At 34.8% G+C, this 22,426-nt stretch overlaps 1 protein-coding gene across 1 annotated transcript; it reads left to right on the forward strand.

Moving 5' to 3' along the window:
* Positions 1-4,150: 4,150 nt before the first annotated feature.
* styk1a (serine/threonine/tyrosine kinase 1a) lies at positions 4,151-20,276 on the forward strand. Its single transcript, XM_005159488.5, has 10 exons — positions 4,151-4,287; positions 6,811-6,863; positions 9,296-9,508; positions 9,995-10,225; positions 11,708-11,889; positions 13,321-13,401; positions 13,747-13,961; positions 14,048-14,088; positions 16,393-16,489; positions 18,207-20,276. The coding sequence occupies exons 2-10, from the start codon at positions 6,812-6,814 to the stop codon at positions 18,400-18,402; spliced, it is 1,308 nt and encodes a 435-aa protein (XP_005159545.1). The 5' UTR covers positions 4,151-4,287; position 6,811; the 3' UTR covers positions 18,403-20,276.
* Positions 20,277-22,426: the final 2,150 nt, after the last annotated feature.

A 22,426-nucleotide genomic window follows, 5' to 3' on the forward strand; every position in this document is an offset into this window, starting at 1 on the left:
GACCCAAAAATAAACTGCCCGTCTGTCTTAGCATTCCCACCCTGGGGTGGCACGGGCACATGCACACACACACACTCAATCTCTCTGTCTCTTCTTCACACATGCACACCATCCCTAACTAGTGTGTGTAGTATGACTTTATGAGGACGTTACATGTGTTTGTGTGTCAGAGGCTAACTAAAGCCATGTGTCCCTTCATTAGCAGGATGGTTTGTTTAATCCTGTCACCCCTGGCAACAAGCTAAGACTTTGATCACCTGTTCATTTGGAGAGGGGCACAGCGAGGGAACTCCCCGTCCTGCATGAAACACGATGAGGGAGGACCAGTGCCATCTCCCATTCGCCCTTTTCATTAGAGGAAATGTTGGGCAATACATTTTAATGATACAATAAGACCGTTTTAGCTTGATATAAACATGAGAAATGAACACGAGCTGAAACATACTAAGGGGTGAGAGGAATATATAGATGAATTAAAATGCAGATTGATTAAGACACATTAAGCCATGTACTGCATTGTAAAAATGCTGGGCTCCACACAATTTCCTTCATGTTGTCCCAACACAAATAAAGTTCACTTAATTGTTTTTAATTACTGAAGTGGACTGAACATTAAACATTTAGTTCATTCCAAAACAAACTCAAGAATTTTGTCAATTTACATTAACAAGTTGCAAAAATGCTTTTTGGGTATGCACTTACACTGACTGGCCACTTTATTAGATACACCTTACTAGAACCGGGTTGGACCCTATTTTGAGTTCAGAAGTGCCTTAATCCTTCATGGCGTAGATTCAACAAGGTACTGGAAATATTCGTCAGATATTTTAGTTCATATTGACATGATAGCATCATGCAGCCGCTGCAGTTTTCTGTCTTTTCAATCTTCTGTTCCACCACATCCTAAAGATGCTCTATTGGATTGGATCTGGTGACTGTAGAGGCCATTTGCATACAGTGAACTCATTCTCATGTTCAAGAAACCAGTCTGAGATGAGTCACGCTTTATGACATGGCGCGTTCTCCTGCTGGAAGTAGCCGTCAGAAGATGGGTACACTGTAGTCATAAAGGGAAGGACATGGTCAGAAACATTACTCAGGTAGGATGTGGCGTTGATGCTCAATTGGTATTAATGTGCCCAAAGTGGGCCTAGAAAATATCCCCCACACCATTACACCACCAGCAGCAGCCTGAGCCGTTGATGCAAGGCAGGATAGACAGATGCTTTCATGTTGTTGATGCCAAATTCTGACCCGACCATCCGAATGTTGCAGCAGATAGAGACTCATCAGACCAGGCAGTGTTTTTCCAATCTTCTATTGTAAGATTTTGGTGAGCCTGTGCGAACTGTACTCTCAGTTCCCTGTTCTTATCTGACAGGAGTGGCAATCTTCTGCTGCTGTAATGACACACAGATGGACGTGTTGTGTGTTCAGAAATGGTCTTCTGCATACCTTGGTTGTAACGAGTGGTTATTTGAGTTACTGTTGCCTTTCTATCAGCTGGTACCAGCCTGGCCATTCTCCTCTGACCTCTGGCATCAACAAGGTATTTGCGGGCACAGAACTGCCGCTCAATGGATATTTTCTACTTTCAGACCATTCTCAGGAAAGCTTAGAGATGGTTGTGCATGAATCGATTAGCAGTTTCTGAAATACTCAGACCAGCCAGCCTGATCTCACGAGAAAACGTAAGTATTTTACGTTTTGGCAGTTTAGTGGCTAATTCGTACGAATTCGTACGAGTTCAGTCGTAAGAAATTGTACGATTTTAAAAAGGAGCCGTGGCACCTGATCCCACCCCTAAACCCAACCGTCATTTGGGGATGAGCAAATCGTACTGAAATGTACGAATTAGATTGTACGAATTCGTACGAATTAGCCACTAAATGAAAAAGTTACGAATTGCCGTGAGATTGTGTTGGACCAGCCTATCTGCCACCAATAACCATGCTGCATTCAAAGTCACTAAAATCCCCTTTTTTTCCCCATTTTGATGCTCGGTTTGAACAGCAGCAGATCGTCTTGACTATGTCTACATGCCTAAATGCATTGAGTTGCTGCCATGTAAATGATTTTATTTTTGAGTATTTCAACATGATGTCATACGTCATATTCTGTTTGAGATATATGCTTAATTAAAGATACTTCTTTAAGTTTATTTGCATACAGGACGAATTTGGAGCAAATAAAAGTAAGCTCACGCTCAAGAATGCACTCAGAAAGGTTTGCCTGTGAATTAAAGTAATAATGTTGTAAAATATATTCAGTTTCTTGTATAGCCTGATCAGTTTGCTTCATAGGACCGGAAAAAAAGTCAGATAATAGATCTTGGATGGCCTAAGAGTGAGTAAAACAGTATCAATATTTCGTTTCTGGAAGCATGACTTTCGACAGCAAACATTATCGCGTTATTCATTTTCCTTTGGATTAGTCCCTTTATTTATCAGGGGATGCCACAGCGGAATGAACCACCAACTATTTCAGCACGTTTTACACAGCGGATGCCCTTCCAGCTGCAACCCAGTACTGGGAAACACCAATTCACAGCACTCATACACTATGGCGAATTTTGCTTACCCAATTCATCTAAACCACATATCTCTAGACCAGGGGTCGGCAACCCAAAATGTTGAAAGAGCCATATTGGACCAAAAAAAACAAAAACAAATATGTCTGGAGCCGCAAAAAATTAAAAGCCTTATATAAGCCTTATAATGATGGCAACACATGCTGTATGTATTTATATTAGCTATATTAGCCTACTATAAAAATGACTTTGCTGGCTACAAATAAATACTGAGCCTTCATGATTAAATGTTCATTTCCCTGCAGTGCATCCTGTAGAGAATGACGCGCCACGTGACTACTCTGTTGTACAATGCCGTCTCAAGTTTAACTTACAGTATATTAATGAATTATGTTTAATGTTCAAGTTTAACTTCATTACAATATTAATGAATTGTTTAATGATCAAGTTTAACTTCATTACAATATTAATGCATTATGATTAATTATCAAGTTTAACTTCATTACAATATTAATGCATTTTGATTAATTATCAAGTTTAACTTCATTACAATATTAATGAATTGTTTAATGATCAAGTTTAACTTCATTACAATATTAATGCATTATGATTAATTATCAAGTTTAACTTCATTACAATATTAATGCATTTTGATTAATTATCAAGTTTAACTTCATTACAATATTAATGCATTATGTTTAATTATCAAGATTAACTTCATTACAATATTAATGCATTATGCTTAATTAACAAGTTTAACTTCATTACAATATTAATGAATTATGTTTAATGATCAAGTTTAACTTCATTACAATATTATTGCATTATGTTTTGCTTTGATGAAATTAAAGAAATGCAATAAAGAAATCAGATTTTTTTATGTTTTTTTTATTTTATTTTCAGGATTCCAAAAAACAACATCAAAATTAACGTGCAACGTGCCCCTTATCTGGGCAACAAACAGTGCAATAAAACGCAGTCTGCCATTTCCATTTCAAGATCAGCTCGAGTCATTCCTGGGAATGTGCTCAACCAACACAATCTCACGGCAATTCGTAACTTTTTCATTTAGTGGCTAATTCGTATGAATTCGTACGATCTAATTCGTACAATTTAGTACGATTTGCTTTTCCCCCAATGACGGTTGGGGTTAGGGGTTTGCATATCAACGATCGCACCTTGTAAATAATTACCGTTGAGTGAGTGATCGGGATGGGCTTCTTAGAATTCTCTCAGGGAGGGAAAATGAGAAAGCGTGCCCCGCATGCGGCTCTAGAGCCGCGGGTTGCCGACCCCTGCTCTAGACTGTGTGGGACACCGGAGCACCTGGATGAAACCCACGCAAACATGGGAAGAATATGCTAACTCCACACAGAAATCCCAACTGACCCAGCCAAGACTTGAACCAGTGACGTTCTTGCTGTAAGGTGCTAACCACTGAGCCACCGTGCCACCCATTATCACACTATCAACTGACAATTGAAGCAGTTTTATATAACATGCTCTCTTTGTGACACAGTAAAGCATGCTAGAAACTCAGGTGGAGGCGGAGCTTAGAGAAACAGCTGGAGGAGGAGGGTGTGGCAGCAAGTTTGAAACACACACAGACAGTGAGTCTAAGAGCACTTAAACAACACTCAGAGTTGAAACAAAGCTGATGATACGTTGGGAATGAAATACAAAAACAAAGACCAGCAAATAGCAACAAAACACTTCTACAAGTGTGGAAAATGAGAAGAAGTTCCAGCTTTACTCATGTGAGTTCATTACTATTACTAAGTTTTCTATATTATGATTATAATTGATGCTATTTATTATGTAACATCTCATATACTGTATAGTACACCAACATATTACTAAACCACATCAAAATAATTTTGCAATATTATTTTAAATAAATAAATAAATAAATAATATTATTATTTTATTCAAATAATACGAGTAGATTAAACAAATGTATCTGTATGTGCGTTTCTACTCATATTATTTGACTGCATGTACATAAATGTGTGCACATAAATACACATCATAGATATTAAAATAGAAAGTAGTGTGTAGATATGCTTTAGTACACAATATTTCTTTACTATTGTTACTTATAATGTGTCACTTTACGTTTCGAGCTGAATTGTCATCCTCAAGACTTAGACCACTGATTGTTCAGAAAGCTAAATTTGACAAAAAGTTTACTGCTGTTACTTTAATATTGAAGTACCACTTTTGCACTGAGTTCCTGTGTGTGATTGCGTTTGTGTACTGTATGATGCTAAAGATTGAAATGCAGATAAACAGGTTCAGTGACAGTGTGGTAGTCTCGCAAACAACTCAAGATGACCAAGTCAGTCTGAAACAATGTGCTGACAAAGGATGATTGGTAGTGGGAATGTTGAAGGTGTGTCATTATTATGTTTATTTTTTTAAATACTGTACGTGCTCTGATGTTCTGAATGTTATATTTGGCTCTATTTTGATACATTAAAAGCCATTTTAAAATCACGAATCTCCAGTGATGTAAAGTAACTATTTACAAATACTCAAATGACTGTAATTGGGTAGTTTTTCTCAGAAATTGTAATTTACTAAGTCGTTTTAAAACTGTTAACTTTTACTTTCTTGAGTATGTTAGTGCTGTATCTGAACTTTTACTCCGCTACTTTCCTCAACCTGCAGTCACTACTTTATTTTTCCCTGTCTATGGGGATTCCTGGCCAATCAAATCGCACATAGAAGGTAAATCGCATCACAATGAACAACCTCAAGAGGATTGATTTTTAACTGCAGCAAACTGTTTAGAAGCATTAAAAGATGTCCAAAATCTTTACACGCATTGACCCAGAGACTGTTTAGATGCATTTCACTGATGAGAAGATGATGGATGTTTACTCTATGAAGACCGAGATGGCCTTAAACACCCAGAAGGCACAAGACGTCAACATACCCAAAGGTCGTGGGGACGTTGCATTTTGTTTGGAAATGAAAATCAGGTTGTCGTCATGACCCAACATCAGGTCGATGTCGATGTCAATGTCCAACCTAAAATCAACTAAATATCAACATCTAATGATGTTACAGCTTGACGTTACCAATATGACGTCTACCAGACGTTGGATTTTGGTTGCCATACCTGATGAATAAATGTCAGTATTTGACGTATGTTGGCTCAACGTTGGATTTTGGTCACTTTCCAACGCAACCTAAAAGCATACAAATATCAACGTAATTAATGACGTCATTATTGGACATCAAAATAACATCCTTAGAAGCTGGTTAGACATTGAATTTTGATGTCACAACCTAAATCTAACCAAATATTAACATCTTATGAAGTTGTGTGCCTGCTGGGCAATAACTAAATGCACTACAAAATGTTACGTTTACACTTATCCACAAATTGGATGTAAGATGCATCAGCTTTTTACAGTGTAATACTCACTAATCATGAGTACTTTTAAAAGGTTTTACTCATACTTTGAGTCATATTTACAACAGATACTTTTACTCTAGTGGTAACTTTACTTAACTATGATTTTTAAGTACTCTTTCCACCACTGCAAGTCTTATTAGGTTTTAGAAGGATTCCATAATAACTAAATCATTCCATATTTAGCTGCTAATTAAATAAAACTTTAGCTGCTTTAAAAATTGCACATGAAAAAATCTAAACCAAATTAGCTTCAGGTTAACTGAATAAACCTAAAATACACTTTTAAAATTTTGTTTGCTGCATAAAAAAAAAAAAAAAAAAAAATGTAGGCAGCTTAATTGTTTTAAGTTCAATCCACCTAAATGTGTACAAACGATTACGTTAACTTTATCGATTTGTTTTGGGACAGCATGAATGATGTATGGAACCCAGCACTTTTTAGTGTACAAAATGCAGAAAAATCTGTTTATTATATAGTATTTATATATTATTTATTATATTATCAGGTTAAATTTAATGAATAGGGTGGCTTTAAAATAATTTGCACTTTTCAAGGAATTTAAGTGACATTAGCAATGTATGATGGATATTTTCTTCAAAACGTGCAGCTCTACATGTGTTGCAAGATTTACAGTCTAGTTTTATGCTTTTTAAAGAGAGCTGCCAAACTACATGTGCTGCATGATTGTGCCAGAGATGTCATCCTTACACTAATAAAACATAAGCTGATGCAGGTCAATAGCATTGCTCTTGAAATACTGGATATCGGTTTACATGTAGTGTTTTAAAGGTGGTGTTTTTGTTTGTTTCTTTTTAATACTTCATTAACAAAGACAATATCCTTTTCCTTTTACAGTATGTCTAATTTAACCAACACAACGTTTGCATGTATACCGGGCAGTCTTTGTGGTAAGTGGACAGCTATGTTTAATTTATTTGTTATATATACACAGTTGAAGTCATAATTATTAGACCCCCTGTTTATTTTTTTCCCCAGTTTCTGTTTAATGTAGAGAAGTTTTTTTTTTTTCAGCACGTTTCTAAACATAATAGTTTTATTAACTAATATAACTGATTTAATTTATCGTTGCCATGATGATAGTACATAACATTTTACTAGATATTTTTCTAGACACTTCTATACAGCTTAAAGTGACATTTAAAGGCTTACCTAGGTTAATTAGTTTAACTTTGCAGGTTAGAGTAATTAGTCAAGTGATTGTATAATGATGATTTGTTTGTAGATTATGGAAGAAAAAAATCTGCTTAACAGTGGTAGTAATAATAATCACCTTAAAGTTGTTTTTAAAAATTAAAAAACTGCTTTTATTCTAGCCGAAATAAAACAAATAAGACTTTCTCCAAAAGAAAAAAAATATTATCAGGCATACTGTGAAAATTTCCTTGCTCTGTCAAACATAATTTGGGAAATATTTAATATAAAATAAAATATAAATGTAAAATATTATTATAATTGTTTTTTTGTTTAGCAGATATTTTGTTTGCCGCAGAGTAAGCAAGGCAAGAGCTGTAAAGAACAACCCAGGATCATTGACAATATGTGCCTCAGCAGCCTTCATCTTTGCGAAATGCAAAATATACGTTCCTCTGAGTACATTTTGTTGCACGTTTCGGAAGACAAATTCACTAGAGGAGACTGTCTACATTTTAGCAAATCTGAAATATGTTATTTAGGACATGTATAAACATAGGGTGTGTATAAATATGTTAAACTGTGCAGCTGCGTGATGAGAGTCAGGAATCAGGAACTCATCACAGAACTGGTTGCGATCAATGGCTCTCACTTGTTTATTAATGCTTGGAGCAGCGATGACGTTATTTCGACAGTGAAGTGTCACTCTATGGATTCTCATTCATAGTCAGGACTTTGTGTTTGTCGCTCAGTAGTGGTGCAACTGCATTTCATGTATGTAAATTACACCAACTGTAAATGTTTAGAACTGAAGAAACTGTAAAAGTAGAACACAAACAAAGAAATGGCTGTTCTTAATGCAGATTTTGAACTTGTACCCTGGTAAAATTACATTTAAGTTCTATTTTCTTTTAAGTTTTTTTTATTACACATGCATGAAATTCTGAATTATGGATTTATCTACAAAATATTTGACAGTTTTTTTTATTCTATAGTTTTGTGGTATTTATTTGGTGTTATCCAAAGAGTTGCACAATATTGGTGTATTCATGTATAACATGTCCTTGTTAGTATCATTAGTGTGAAAAGGAACAAAAGCTGTTGCCATCATACTGTCCTGTAGTTTTACAAAAAATGTAGGCTGAAGCACGTATTTCCAATGAGCCAGTGTTTCAAGAAACATCCTGTTCGAAAATGTTGGAATCTACAGCATTGCCTAATATACAATATGATCCATGAGGTGAACTGCTTGTCTTGCTTGTCTCATATCTAATCCAAATATCTAGAAATACTCAAACCAAGAAGCATTTTCTAGACAAGTAAAAAACGTGGGCTGCGTCCAAAACCGCATACTTCCATACTATACTGCACGCTAAAATCAGTATGCGAGCCGAGTAGTACGTCTGAATTCATAGAATTCGAAAATCAGTATGCAAGAAGTACCCGGATGACTTACTACCTCCGGCGAGATTCTGGAGTGTGCATCCCATGCAAGCTACGCTATCCCATGATGCCTCGCAAGAGAATTCATGAATGGAAGTGAAGCGACGCAACTGACGCAGGTAGGTCACATGACTATGACAAAATGGCGGATGTAGTACGTCCGAATTCCATTCATACTGCTCACATACAGACTGTATAGAACGTACTTCTCTAACGGCTGAGTAGTACGTTTAAATTCAAAAGCAGTACCTACTGAGTAGTAGGCAGTTTCGGACGCAGCCATTGTCTTGTTTTTAGAAATGATAAGTCAAAATTGAGTTTTTCTTTAAATCAAGCTAAATAATCAACCAACGAGGTGAGCAAAATAATCAATTTTTGCTTTGAAATTAGTTTAGTTTGCTTACTCCATTGGCAGATTATATTTACCTCATCATTTAAACCAGCGATTCGCAACCCTGTTCCTAAAGGCAAACCAACAGTACATAGTCAATCTCTTCCTAATTAAACCAACATAAATCAAATCAGTGGAACATTAGAAGATTCCAAAACCTGATTCAGATAAAGGAAACATCCACAATATGTACTGTTGGTGTGCCTTCAGCAACAGGGTTGGGAAACACTGAGCTAAACCAATGCAACTGCATACAATCAGAACTCCAAATTGCATTGGTGTAGACTCGAATAAGAGAAGGGACACTAGATCTGTTTATTATTATTGAAATTGTGTTTCTATTTCTCCTTGCAGAGGTGCTTTTTTATCAAGTCGAACTGATCGTCGTTCCAGTTCTGTTCCTCTTGCTTTTTCTTGCCATAATGATCATCTTGCTGGTGCTCAAATGCTCCCATAAGAAATCGTATCGTCACAAACACCACAGAAAGGAAAACGACCACACGCAACACCATCATAACACACAGGGATCGCATAGAAGCAACAGACGACACCTGCAAGGCATTGACGGTAGCTATGGCATCCCAGTTTAATATGCACTAAATACTCAAGTCACTGTGTTCTTTATTTAAAGGGTCTTCCAGATCATGCCCCCTTGACTTCCATTATAACAATATTTTTTATTGCAAAGCCATGACACTAAATCATCATGCATGATCATGCAATAATCATGTAAAAAAGTCAATGGGGCAAAAACAGCCACAAACATAATGAAAGGGTGGTCAATTTGCCCAGAGTGTATTGTTGAATTTTTTTTTAAATTTCAAAGCATTTTGCCAAAATATATGTCAAAATAACATGTCACCAATAATCATTCCATTTGCTGAAACACAAAGATAATTGTGGCCAAATTAAGACTCAAAATCCCTCTAGAGTGAATGAAAGCATCCCTAACAGCACACAAGGGTTAATAGACCATCTTAATTAGCTAGTTGACTATTAAAAGATTCTTGAAATGTTTTTCGTCTGTCTTCTTGATTTACATTCAAACAACAGCTCCAGCAGAGCTGAACCCGATGGAACATGAGGTTATTCCCATGACAGCACAAGCTCCACATGAAGTGCAGAGTTCAGCTTCTGCAATCCCTCAACAGACCACAGAGAGGCATCCGAGCTCCTTCCAGCTGCTCTCTCCACTGCCCATCAGCTTCTCAGTGAAACAAGACAACTTCACGCTGCACAGAGCTGCCATCGATAGACAGCCAGTCATTTTACGAGTGCTTAAAGGTAAATGGTATATTTACCACAAAAGTTGTCCGATTTGTGTCACAATTTTTGAAAAATAAGAGGTTTATGAAAGGTTTAATTTTATGAAAGCTGAATAAATAAAATTTCTGTTGATGTATACTTTGTAAGGACAATATTTTGCTGAGAACTACTGTATTAAACTATTAACTATCAACTATTGAAAAATCTGAAATCTGAGGGTTCAATGAAATCTAAACACTTAGAAATGTACCTATAAAGTCATTCTAATTAAGTACTTACCAATCATATTACTAATCAAACGTTTTGATATATTTATGAGAGAATTTTACAAAATATCTTTGAGGAACATGATCTTTACTTCATAGTCTAATGATTTTTGGCATGAAAGGAAAATCTATCATTTTGACCCATACAAAGTATTTTTGGCTATTGATATATGCCAATGGTTTCAAACTCAATTCCGTGAGGGCTGCAGTTTAGCACAGTTTAGCTCCAACAACATCCAACTTACACCTGCTTAGTCTCTAGTAGTCTTGAACACCTTGATTAGTTGGATCAGCTTTTTGATAGAGGTTGGAGCAAAACTGTGCAGAGCTGCGGCCCTCTAGGAATCCAGTTTGAGACCTATGCTATATGCTATTATTGCTTTTTTCTTTTTGCTTACATTTAAATGTTTTTTTTACATTTTAATGTTGTTAATTTTGTTTTGTTTTTTGCCTTCTCCATTAGTTTTAAATCTATATTTAGCTTTAAATCAAATATTATTTGAAGGAAGTTTAGACTTTTTTTTCATTCAGGTATCAAGTAAACATTTCTAATTTCCATACAAGTTTATGCTTTTTATAAAAAAAAAAAATTCTACTAAGTTTTTGTACACTAAAATAAAGTTCAAACTATTTCTATACTTTATTAACAACAGTACACCACCTGACAAAAGTCTTGTCACCTATCCAGGTTTTAGGAACAAGAAATAATAATTTGACTTCTAGTTGATCGTTTGGTATCAGAAGTGGCTAATATGAAAAGCAAAGGCCTCTAGATTATGTTTATTTAAAAAAAAAATTAAATGATCATGACATGATTTTTAATTATTTAATTGAGAAAGTAAGGTTTGACTTAGCTTAGAATATATAGTTATGGTGTTTTGAATATAAAGAAAAATAATTAATGTATGTACAAAACTAGTTACCTATAATATTTACTCATTAATTACATCACATGCTGGTAAATATTTTATATATAATTATTGTTATATCATAATCATTATGAATCCGTAAATGTTTGTCTCACCTGTTGTTAAACCGCAACCAGAAGGTTTTTGATTGGATTCTATCAGTGATAAAACACACCTCAACATCACTGTGGCCTTCACTTCACTCTGATCATCCCTTGACAGACAGATAAAACAAGTGATAGAATGACACTAGACAAATTAAATTTATAAACGATTACACATACAGTATGCAATCTTACTTTTCTCTCCAATTTTCCCCCATGTAGAATCGGCCAATGCCAGAGAGCGCCAGTCTTTCCTGGGGTTTTCCCACTTTCTGTCAGAGCTGGGTCCACATGAATCACTGCCCAAACTGCTGGGTGTGGTGAGTGCACGGACACCATTAATGATGGCGGTGGAGGAGCTGGAGCACAGAGACCTGCTGGGCTTCCTGTGGAGGTGCAGACAGGTACGTGACTAATGCTTAATTCTGTGTTTAGCGGTGGACCAAAACATGACGCCATGAACTTGCCTGACGAGCTCGGGTTTATTTCTCAGGCTGACATGTTTCTCTTTGAAACAGGAAGTTGGGTGTGGGACAAATGTAATGTAATGGAATGAAAATGGAATGCACATATTTTTAGTTCTAAACTGATTTGAACTGTGATTATACTTCAATAATAACAACAGGAAAGTGATGTGGGATCGCATAAAAATCTGAAATTTTCAAAAAGAATCCCCTATAAAATCATCAAGTATTTTATGCATTTTTATGCATCAGTAATTTACATAATAAAACTGTGTTTTACTCAAACACACGACTATACGAAAAAATAAAAAAACAATTATTTGAGTGTTCTTAAAAACTTCTCAATATCGCACACACACACGCATGCACAAACACACACATTCACTAAACTTGTAAGGATTTGTTAAACTTGTAGCAGTGTGAACATAAACAACATCTCTGAATGTAATAAACTCAAAGTTCAATTCCTAGGAGACATTGGCTTGTATAAGTTAGCTTAGCAATGCCTTTAGCGAACGAAGTCTGGAGACTACAAAAAAATACATCTGGCCTAGTGAGATCACAAATGCTTCAGGTTACACGCATTCACAATGCGCACATCCTGCACCGCAAAGGGGCGTGGCCAGAGGCCCTGTAATGTTACAGCAGAGAAAGCTAATATGCCATCCAAACGCCGCATGAGTACACATTGCTTTGCATCTTATAAACATAACCAAGCCTTAAAAATACACTGTGGACACCCCTTTAACAAATGCGCTGTTCACACAGCAGAATTCTGGCAATTTACTGGTAATTTTCTGGTATTTTTCAAAAATGGCCTGTTTACACATGACCTCATCATAGTAATACTAGTAATTGTTTTTTAAATGGCCTGTTCACACATGACCTCTTCATGTCAATTTACCAGTAATTTTTTGCTTTTTTTAAAAAAAGGCCTGTTCACATATGATCTCTTTATGGCAATTTACTGGCAATTTTCTGGTATTTAAAAAAGGGCCTTCCTACACTTGATCTCTTTATGGCATTTTAATGGACATTTATCAGCATTTTTAAAGGACTGTTCAATACTGTACAATCTCTTCATGGTAAATTACTGGCTATTTTCCAATTTTATTTAAAAAAAAAAAAAAGAGCCTTTTCACACTTGATCTCTTCATGGCAATTAACTGGTAATTTTCCTCAAAAGCCTGTACGTATGAAAAAAGCTTAATAAAATAAAATTCATAGATTAGCTATGACTGTTGAAGTCTTCTGTGAATAATTGATACAGAAGCTTGTGTCTTGTGATCTCACTTGTAATATATTGATTAAGTGTCAAACTACAAGTGTAACCTGACCTTTGCTTTGACCAACTATACATTTTCTTCACAGGATCACACAGGTCAGGCAGCGCCATGTGACATGACTGAGAGACGAATCTTTACCATGGGTGCTCAGATCGCATCTGCCCTGGTGAGATAACAAATCAGCTTGCAATATAAATATATACAATTAAAGTCTGAATTATTAGCCCATATATATATATATATAAACACTGACAAGTTAGTTTCATCATGAAAGCCTGGCAATGTATAAACATACTGTACATGGAGAGTTTTTTTATGAGCCACTCCAGGCATGCTTTTAACATACTGACAACTTCAATCAATCAATTCAGACCTTTTACTTTGGCATGCATTAATCATGGCCATTCTTTTATGAGCACTTAAACAGAAAATTCTTGATTTATACAGTAGAGCAAAGCCTTTATTGTCACACCCAGTGTTATTGCACTGACAAAACCTGTACTGATTGCAGGAGTATCTGCATAGTAAGAACTGCATTCATGGGAACGTCAAAGCTCGAAGTGTCCTGGTTGGTCAGGATCTCTCAGTCAAGCTGTGGGGTTTGGGTCCAGCATATCACAGAAAATCAAATGCGAGCTCTATAGAGGATCTAGAAGAAATAGAAACGAGAAAATGGCAAGCTCCGGAATTGCTGGCACGACAGCCTCTGCAGCAAAGCAGCGACGTGTATGTTTCTTGTGATGTTTTATTTTTGGTTATTTATTAGTGTTATTGTGATGTTTAAACTTAAAATTGTTTTCGTTTCTTCATAGATGGTCCTTTGGCATTTTGCTCTATGAGATGGTGACATTAGGTGAGTGTGTCCGTTGACAAGTTTTGTGGTTTTCAGTTACAGAGAGCATGAGGAATAAAAAAACATCTATAAAATTGCAGTTCAGACTAGGGCTGGGCAATATAACAGAAATCTTATACCATGATATCGAGATATCTCTCTCTCTCTCTCTCTCTCTCTCTCTCTCTATATATATATATATATATATATATATATATATATATATATATATATATATATATATATATATATATATATATATATATATATATATATATATATATATATATATATATATATATATATATATCATGATATAGTACCATTTCGGTACATTCAATCAAATAATAGTTTATATTACATCTATATATACACTCATAAATGAACTACCCATGTGATACTATTTCTCATTTAACTTTAAACTTCAGGAGAGATGTTTGATTAAAAATATATGTAGAGTTGCTGAAGTTTGCCCTGCGCGCTTACGGTTTTTAAGAAACTTCTTTGGTGCGTCAATCTGGTCAATGCTATTATTCAAAAAGGTAATGATTCGCACTCATCAAGTAATTGCTTTGTGTTGTTTTTATTTTTTCTTCTTACATTCTTCGGGTGATTTAAAGGCACAAACATTTTGGCACAATGCCTTCCTCAGTGTCTGACATAAAACATAAAACGCAAAACACTTTTCAAAAACCAAGGATTGCAGGTCCAACACAAAAATAAAAAAATATATAAAAATGTAGACATTGCACTTTCAACATTACATCTTTGCTGTAATTTGTGTATAAATATATCAATTAAGAAAAACTATTACCATAAACAATGTATTTTGTGATGCCGCAAAATAAACAATGGAGTAGGCCTGGGCCAATCAAACGGTCTCTATTTATTGACCGAACACCATTGTCAATAACAATAAAAAATGAAAGTTCGGTATGAATTACTTTATTTTATTAAAATGAGTCTGCTTAGTGGAATGCCAATAAGCTTAGGGTTATTTCAAATCGAAAATTTCTCACAAACGCGCTCACATTTTCCAGGCGCACCTAGTTACGGCAGAAGCAAGGGGAGCGGGGGCGCAAAGCGCATTGAAAATGGCAAAGGAATCTAGGCGCTCACACTTTTTACTTGCTTTTAAACACAATATGTGAATGGACTCTGATTGGGTTGCATCATCGCCACCTCACATCAAAATAACACATGAAAATAATTGTGTGACAAGCAGTAGTGAGGAGATTGTAAATAAAAAAAGTACATAAGCATATTGCCTGAGTGGCTCTTTGGTTTGGTTACAGAGGTTGAGGTTAACTATCATTAATATTGACATCTTACAGATGTTGGTCTACCTTAAAGTTTGCTTTGATTGTTCAGCATGCACACTTTACCACTGCACACACGTTTTTCCATTTTATTTATGACGCTATAGAGTCTCTTTAACACTTTTGTTTATTTATTTTATTATAAAACATAAGAGATAGTTTTTTTTACTATTATATATATTTGCCTTAGTAATGTTGGTAAATTAAAATAAATCCTAATATTTCTAAATGGGCGACACGGTGGCACAGTGGGTAGCGATGACATTAGGAAGGTTGATGGTTCAAGCTCCAGCTAGGTCAATTAGCGTTTCTGCATGTTCTCCCCATGTTCATGTGGGTTTCCACCAGGTGCTCCGGTTTCAGTCCAAAGACATGTGCTGTAGGTGAAATGGGTAAACTAAATTGTTCGTAGTGTTTGTCCTTGACCTCCAGTTTGGGGGTTGAGCATTAGGCTAACAACCCACCTCATAACACAAAACTAGATGTTATGAAACACAATAAATGGTGTAGCTAAATATTAAATTTGATATAAACGGCCCTTAGAGTAAGTAATATTAATAAATGCAAGTAATATTAGTAAATGGATTGTGAAAAAATATTTAATAATTATCAATACAGAATGATATGAAATATTATATCGTGATACTTTTTTGCTGTCTTGCCAAGGCCTACAATAGGGCCTTATATTAAATAACAGATTTTCATTTTGTGTGAATATAGCCTACAGTATATCGTTATGTTGCACGGCCCTATTTCAGACTTTTCTGGTTATTCTCAATCATTTCAAGTCATGAATAATTAGATCACGTCTAAAAAGAAGAAAAACAGAGATATGTGAAACAACTAAATTCTGAGATAGCCACTCATTATAAGTAATTCTGACCGAACATACAGAAACATTCAGTTTGCAAGGCTGTAGTTGGAGTCAACTTTTATGAATAAAAACAATTAAGTAAAAATATAATTATGAAGCTGCCGAAGGACTTTATAATATTGTTTGTTTCAGGAGAGGCTCCCTTTCCCAACATCATGGCCAGTGAACTTCTGCAACATTTACAGAGAGAAAACACCCTGAAGAGGCCACCAAACTGCTCCAATACACTGTAGGTCACTACTATACCAACATCATGACCTTTTCAAGAATTTTGGTTTCATTTCAAGCATTTTTCATCAATTTTGCTTAAACTGAAAATACATCCAACAAATTTATAATTTACAATAAAACTGAATCCATTATTAATGAAAAATAATGCAGCATGCTCAAATGTAGATTAGCCATGAGAGCTTAATGTGCTGCAATTTAAGAAAACACGTGTAATTACCAAAAACAACAGCAAATTAAGAAAAGATCTTCATCGGTTTGACAGCAAAAGTGTTGATAATCCTCACAACATATTAAGAAAACACACTGCAAATTCTCACAACACATGCTTACAGCGCGGTACCATAGACTATAGAATACACGTCACTTGTATGGTTTTGAATGGGGAAATTCTAACGGTCATTATGGCAAATGAAGCCCCGCCTTCTAGTCATGGAGCCAATCAGCGATCACTATAGACTGATAATTCTCTGGTGGAGGGGCTTGGACCTGACGTGAGTTTCTGCAGATTTTGTGTTATTTGAACATTTAGAAATAAAATGAGAAAATTTGTTGAATTTTATTGGTGATTCCTAATATGAAATTTAATCTTGAGCTTGGAAAGCGATTTTGGAGAATTTTAAGTTTTAACATTCAAACAAAATGCCCGAGCATACTGCTGGAAAAGGGTTTCAAAAATGGCTGCCAAGTGAAATGACTTGACTTATAGGGACTTTGATGGTACACAACGACAATATTTCAAGGGGATCCAAAAATGTGATGGACCCAGCTTTTTGGGTTATGGTTATTCGGCTAATAATATTCAAAAGTCAAGAGAATGGTGCAATCAGGATGTTAAAATAAAAATAAATATATAAATAAAAAAACTCACCTTTCAAAGATCACCTACGACTTTACTGAGCAATAGTCACTGCACAATAAACCAACCCCAGCCTGGTCTGTCATGTTTTCGTGTCCCCTTGAAACATCGATTATGCGTATAATTTTCAATAATGTTTTTCAACAATAATTTTCAGCATGTTTTTCTAATTTGTTTACGTAGTGAGGATTTTCAACATATATGCTGTCAAACCGATGAGGATCTTTTCTTAATTTACTGGTGTTTTTGTAATTGCATGTGATTTGTTAAATTGCAGCACATTAACCTCTCTCGGACACTGTACAAATGTGATAGGGAACATTTAATTTGCAAACTTTTTAAACTACTAACAGACTTGACAATAACAAACTTGACATTTTCCACCATTTTGTGGTTTAGCTCAAAACAGATATGGCATGTCTAAAAATAAAGTAAACTTCCATAAATACACAAGTGTTATTTTTAAATATAACTTGATATAATTTGTGTATTTGATAATTTCTGTTTTTGTTTTTTAAAATAATAGAAGGTCTATCTTGGAGAAAAAGAATGTACGTGTAAAAAATCTCAAGACAACAAATTTTTTTTTTGTTGCTTTAACTTATTTTAATAAATTAATCAGGTTTTAACTACATTTTTAAACTTATTGAAAGTTTAACTTAATGTATTAGTCAGTTTGATAAATGTAAGTTGAAACGACTAGAAAAAGTTCATTTGATTTAACTAAAAATAGCAACAAGATTTATAGAGTGTATAGAATCACCTATATTTCTAACATTTTATTTGGATGTTATTTTTATAGTATGATTTTTTTAAATGCAATTTTTATTATAGTTCTGTATGCCTTTATATTTTCTAGATATTCTATCATGAAGTCCTGCTGCAAGTGGAGAGCAAAGGACCGTGTCTCATTGGCAGAGCTGATCCGAAAGCTCCAATCAGGAGAGAGAAGCGCAAATGATCAGGCAGTGCTGCGAGTGTCGGAGCCGCTGGACATAGAGAAATACATGCAAGAGGCGGGATATGGAGAATCACTCAATTATGCTGTGCTCTAATGATGACTTAAAGGTGTAGCTTACTCAAAAATGAAAATTCTGTCATCATTTACTCACCATTGACTTGTTCCAAGCCAGTATGTGGAATACAAAATAAGATTTTTAAATATGTTGAATTCCATATTATTTGTTTTTCCTACATGAATGTCAGGGATTGCAGCCCACCAAGCATTTTTTTTTGTTTTTAAACGATATCTAATAGATGTCTTATAGACGTCTAAACATAGTCATCCTGGCTTAAGTAAGGCTAAATTTGGGCTGTCAGTGAAAATCTAATAGATGTCTAATAGGCTAAAACTAGACTAGTCATCAAATAAACGACTACACATATAAAGTCTGTTTGTCTATTTGACGACTAGTCTACTTTTGGGCTATTCTTAGATGTCTATTAGATTTTCACTGACAGCCCAAGTTTAGCCTTGTCTAGATTTAGATGTCTACGATGTCTATTAAACACAAAATTGTTTGCTGGGAGATTTCCACTATACTTCAAAATATTTTCTTTTGAAATTCCAACTGGTTTGAATCAAGTCAAGAGTTAGTAACACAGATTTATTTAATTGACTGAATTCCAATTTTTAGGTGAACTATCCCTTTAATGCATCAAAACACGTCTATCAAAACAGCAGCACAAAGCTTAGAATAAATGGACTATTACAACCCACATCACAGCCTGCAGTAAATGACATTACAGTCAAATTTAAAGAACTTGTCATCTCGTATGCCTGTGAAATATTATTGAGGATTAAACTTTTGGGAAAAGCTAAAAGCTAAACTGTAACCCAAATGAAAAGATGCTAAAGTCATAGCTCACTCAAAAATGAAATTTATTTACTTAACATCGTGTGGTTTTTAAACATTTATGAGTTGTTGTTGTTTTCTACAAAATAAGATATTTTGCAAAACAGCTGATAACCTGTAACCTGGAAGTCAATAGTTACATGTTTGTAGGGTGAGTAAACGATCACAGAATTATCTTTTTTGAGTGAACTATCCCTTTAAATTCAATCTGTGTAACAGATTGAGGTAAAGTTTGATTTATATTCACACATTCATAAGTTCTTCTTAATAGTATAACTTCAGAAAAGTGTCGTTTTCAAATGCTAAATAGTGGAATCATGTTAGCAGCTAATGACTATCAAAGTACAACATTGTTCTCAGTCAAATAAATAGTGCTAATGTTGTGTTCAAGTCATACCAAAGTCCCTTTAAGGCATATTGTATTATATGTGTTCTATAGTCTTTGGTCATACTTGCATGTGATTTCAGATCGAATATTTAAAGTACCATGTTAAACAAAATAGGAAATTGAGGTAAAGTTGGTTTTATATTTGCACATTCGCTCAGTGATAACTTGTGATATGGTCCCTATATCGTTTACCATGATACTGGTAAAACATTGGGTCTGAAACCACGTGTAAGAATGACTTCAAACAACATTAGCACTATTTATTTGACTGTAAACAATCGTGTAGTCTGATGGTCATTGACTGCTAATATGATTTCACGATTTAGTATTTGCTAAGAATACGTATCTGAAATTATATTATTAAGGAGTAAGTCTGAATGTGTGAATAGAAAACCAACTTTACCTCATGTGTAACAGTGGATGATGCAGTGTAAATTGTATTTGCATAATGACTGCATTGATCCACACAGAGAGAGAGAGAGAGAGAGAGAGAGAGAGAGAGAGAGAGAGAGAGAGAGAGAGAGAGAGATGCACTGTATTTTTTTTGGGTTAAATTATATTGTACTGTTGATATTCTTTAAGTTTGAGAAATGTAATTTAAATGTATTTAAAGTACTTTACTTTAAAGTATTTATGATAGCTTTATATTTAAAATACACTATTTATTAAAATAAATGAAAACGTTTTTCAGTTTTGTCATTAATGCAGTAAAACTGACCATCTGACTTTTTCGAAATTAGGCATGTTAAATAACTTTTTCCACTTACTTGCAAATAAGCCTGTTGTTTCTTCGGGAAACTTAAGTAAATCCTTCCATATTCTGGATAAATTTGCGTTTCTGTTTCTCCATATTACGCATCATGTTGTTCTTCACCTGTTGTTGATCAAAAGCGGAACATGCAGCCATGACTTGGTTGGCTTGCAAGAGTTCAAATGGTGCCAAAAATGACGTTGCTATTGGTCAATTTGGGGATTTTATACACATTATGATGCTGGATTAAAGGCTAAAAATGAAATTAAATCAAAATGGGTCTTTTAGTAGGCTATTGCTCGGAGATCAAATTCAACCAATAAAATCGTTTTTAATGCCTTAAAACACATCAGAGATGTTGCTGTTAACCAGAAGCAGAACGATCAGGTGATATCTTCTTGATTGCAAGAGTTCAAAGGGCGCCAAATGACGTTGCTCAGTTTGGGCGTTTATAGGATATTATTATGCTGGGTTGATAAAGGCTAAAAAAATTAAATCATATTAAAATTGGTCTTTTAGTATTCATTTGAGATTATTTCAACCCAAAAAAAATCGTTTTTATTAATGTCCTTAAACACATCAGAGATGTAAAAATGTGCTCAAATCTTAAAACATATGGCAACATGTTAAATGTGTTAGAATTGGCTGTAGCCTACAATAAGTGGGTTTTATTTAATCGGTTTTACATGTTTATTTCGTCAAAATATTAGCATGTTCTAAATGCTACTAACCTTTTTGTTGGAAGTAATTTATAAGAGTGCCCGATAACATAACAGTGTCTGGGCCTCCGTATGCATACTGTCCACCCAAAATTATTTAAAATGTAATATACCATTTAGATCAGAAAGGTGGATATTATGCAGATTGTCGTTCATAACGGAGATTTATTTACAAACAAACCACTCCCTCTGTTAGAATTAGAAGTAAAAGGGTGTGTGTTTCTGGAGATGGATTAGATCAAATTTAAAAAGGGAAGAGGATGAAACATTTCCATGAAAACAAACACACGCTCTTTGTCGGCAGTGCTTGAGCGATCACTCCTCTATGTAGAAAAGTGATATAAAATTACAATTTTCATAACTGAATTTTTTTTTGGCATAACTGACCACTGGTAAAACTCTTAATATGTATCTAATTGCTCCCTATGGCCAGTCCTTCACTGCACCTCGATTCTGCATTAATTTCTAAGGAGCGCTAAACTGTACCAAGATGGCAGCTATTGACGCATTTCTTAGACAGCAATAGCATAGGCAACATGCAATGTAAATATCTATGGTGAAGAATAGCTAGTTTACCACTTAGCATAAGAGTAAACCTTTCCATATTTTAATCTGCAAAATATCCACCTTTCTGATCTTAATGGTATATAACATTTTAATATTCATTAATTTAGGGTGGAAAGTATACACAATAAGGCGAAGGCACTGTTATTAGGCACTCTTAAAAGTTACTTCAAAACGTTCACTTAGCCGACAATAATACAAGTTTCTGGTATCATCTTGTTGTCATAATTTAGGCTACATTTTCTTGAACAAAACTAGCATACGCCTAGAATGTAGTGCAGGTTGGTGCTACTTCGCCATATGGTCGGTGGAGTAAGTGTCTGTATCACCAATAACACAAAAGTTCATAACATACAAAAACGTAAAAAAAATAAATCCCTATGAAGTGTTATGCCTTTAAGCTTCATTTTCTTTGTTTGCTCGTTACTACACCCGTACGCTGGGCAAATGTCCAACATCTTCGGATAGGCTTTGGTCTTGACTATAGTGCAGTTAAAATCTATTTTGTCCAGGGAGCACTGTACCAATATGACGGCAGTCGACGCCTTCTTATAGGGTCTGGTATGCGATATCTGTATGTATCTATGATTATTTACATTGTGCTAATCATGCTAACAAATGTTAATGTTATAAACTTTATCAGAGTAAAACTTTAAAACATCCAAACCTTTAAAAAAAAACTTTCTGGTTGTCAAAGGCAGCATTAAACTTTACTCATCTAACGTTTTTTAGTCACTGATTAAACAAAAAATATATATATAGCTTACTAAAGAGCATCAAAAACAAGTGAAACAAGGAAAA

The sequence above is a fragment of the Danio rerio genome, chromosome 19 (genome assembly GCF_049306965.1).
Source record: "Danio rerio strain Tuebingen ecotype United States chromosome 19, GRCz12tu, whole genome shotgun sequence".
In the NCBI taxonomy this organism is placed as follows: domain Eukaryota; kingdom Metazoa; phylum Chordata; class Actinopteri; order Cypriniformes; family Danionidae; genus Danio; species Danio rerio.

Excerpts from the sequence above, each read along its gene's own strand:
- styk1a (XM_005159488.5), top strand. The coding sequence starts at position 6,812 with ATGTCTAATTTAACCAACACAACGTTTGCATGTATACCGGGCAGTCTT. Across the intron at positions 11,890-13,320 it reads TCCTGTGGAGGTGCAGACAG|GATCACACAGGTCAGGCAGC; the intron begins GTACGTGACTAA and ends TTTTCTTCACAG. Across the intron at positions 16,490-18,206 it reads CCAAACTGCTCCAATACACT|ATATTCTATCATGAAGTCCT; the intron begins GTAGGTCACTAC and ends TATATTTTCTAG.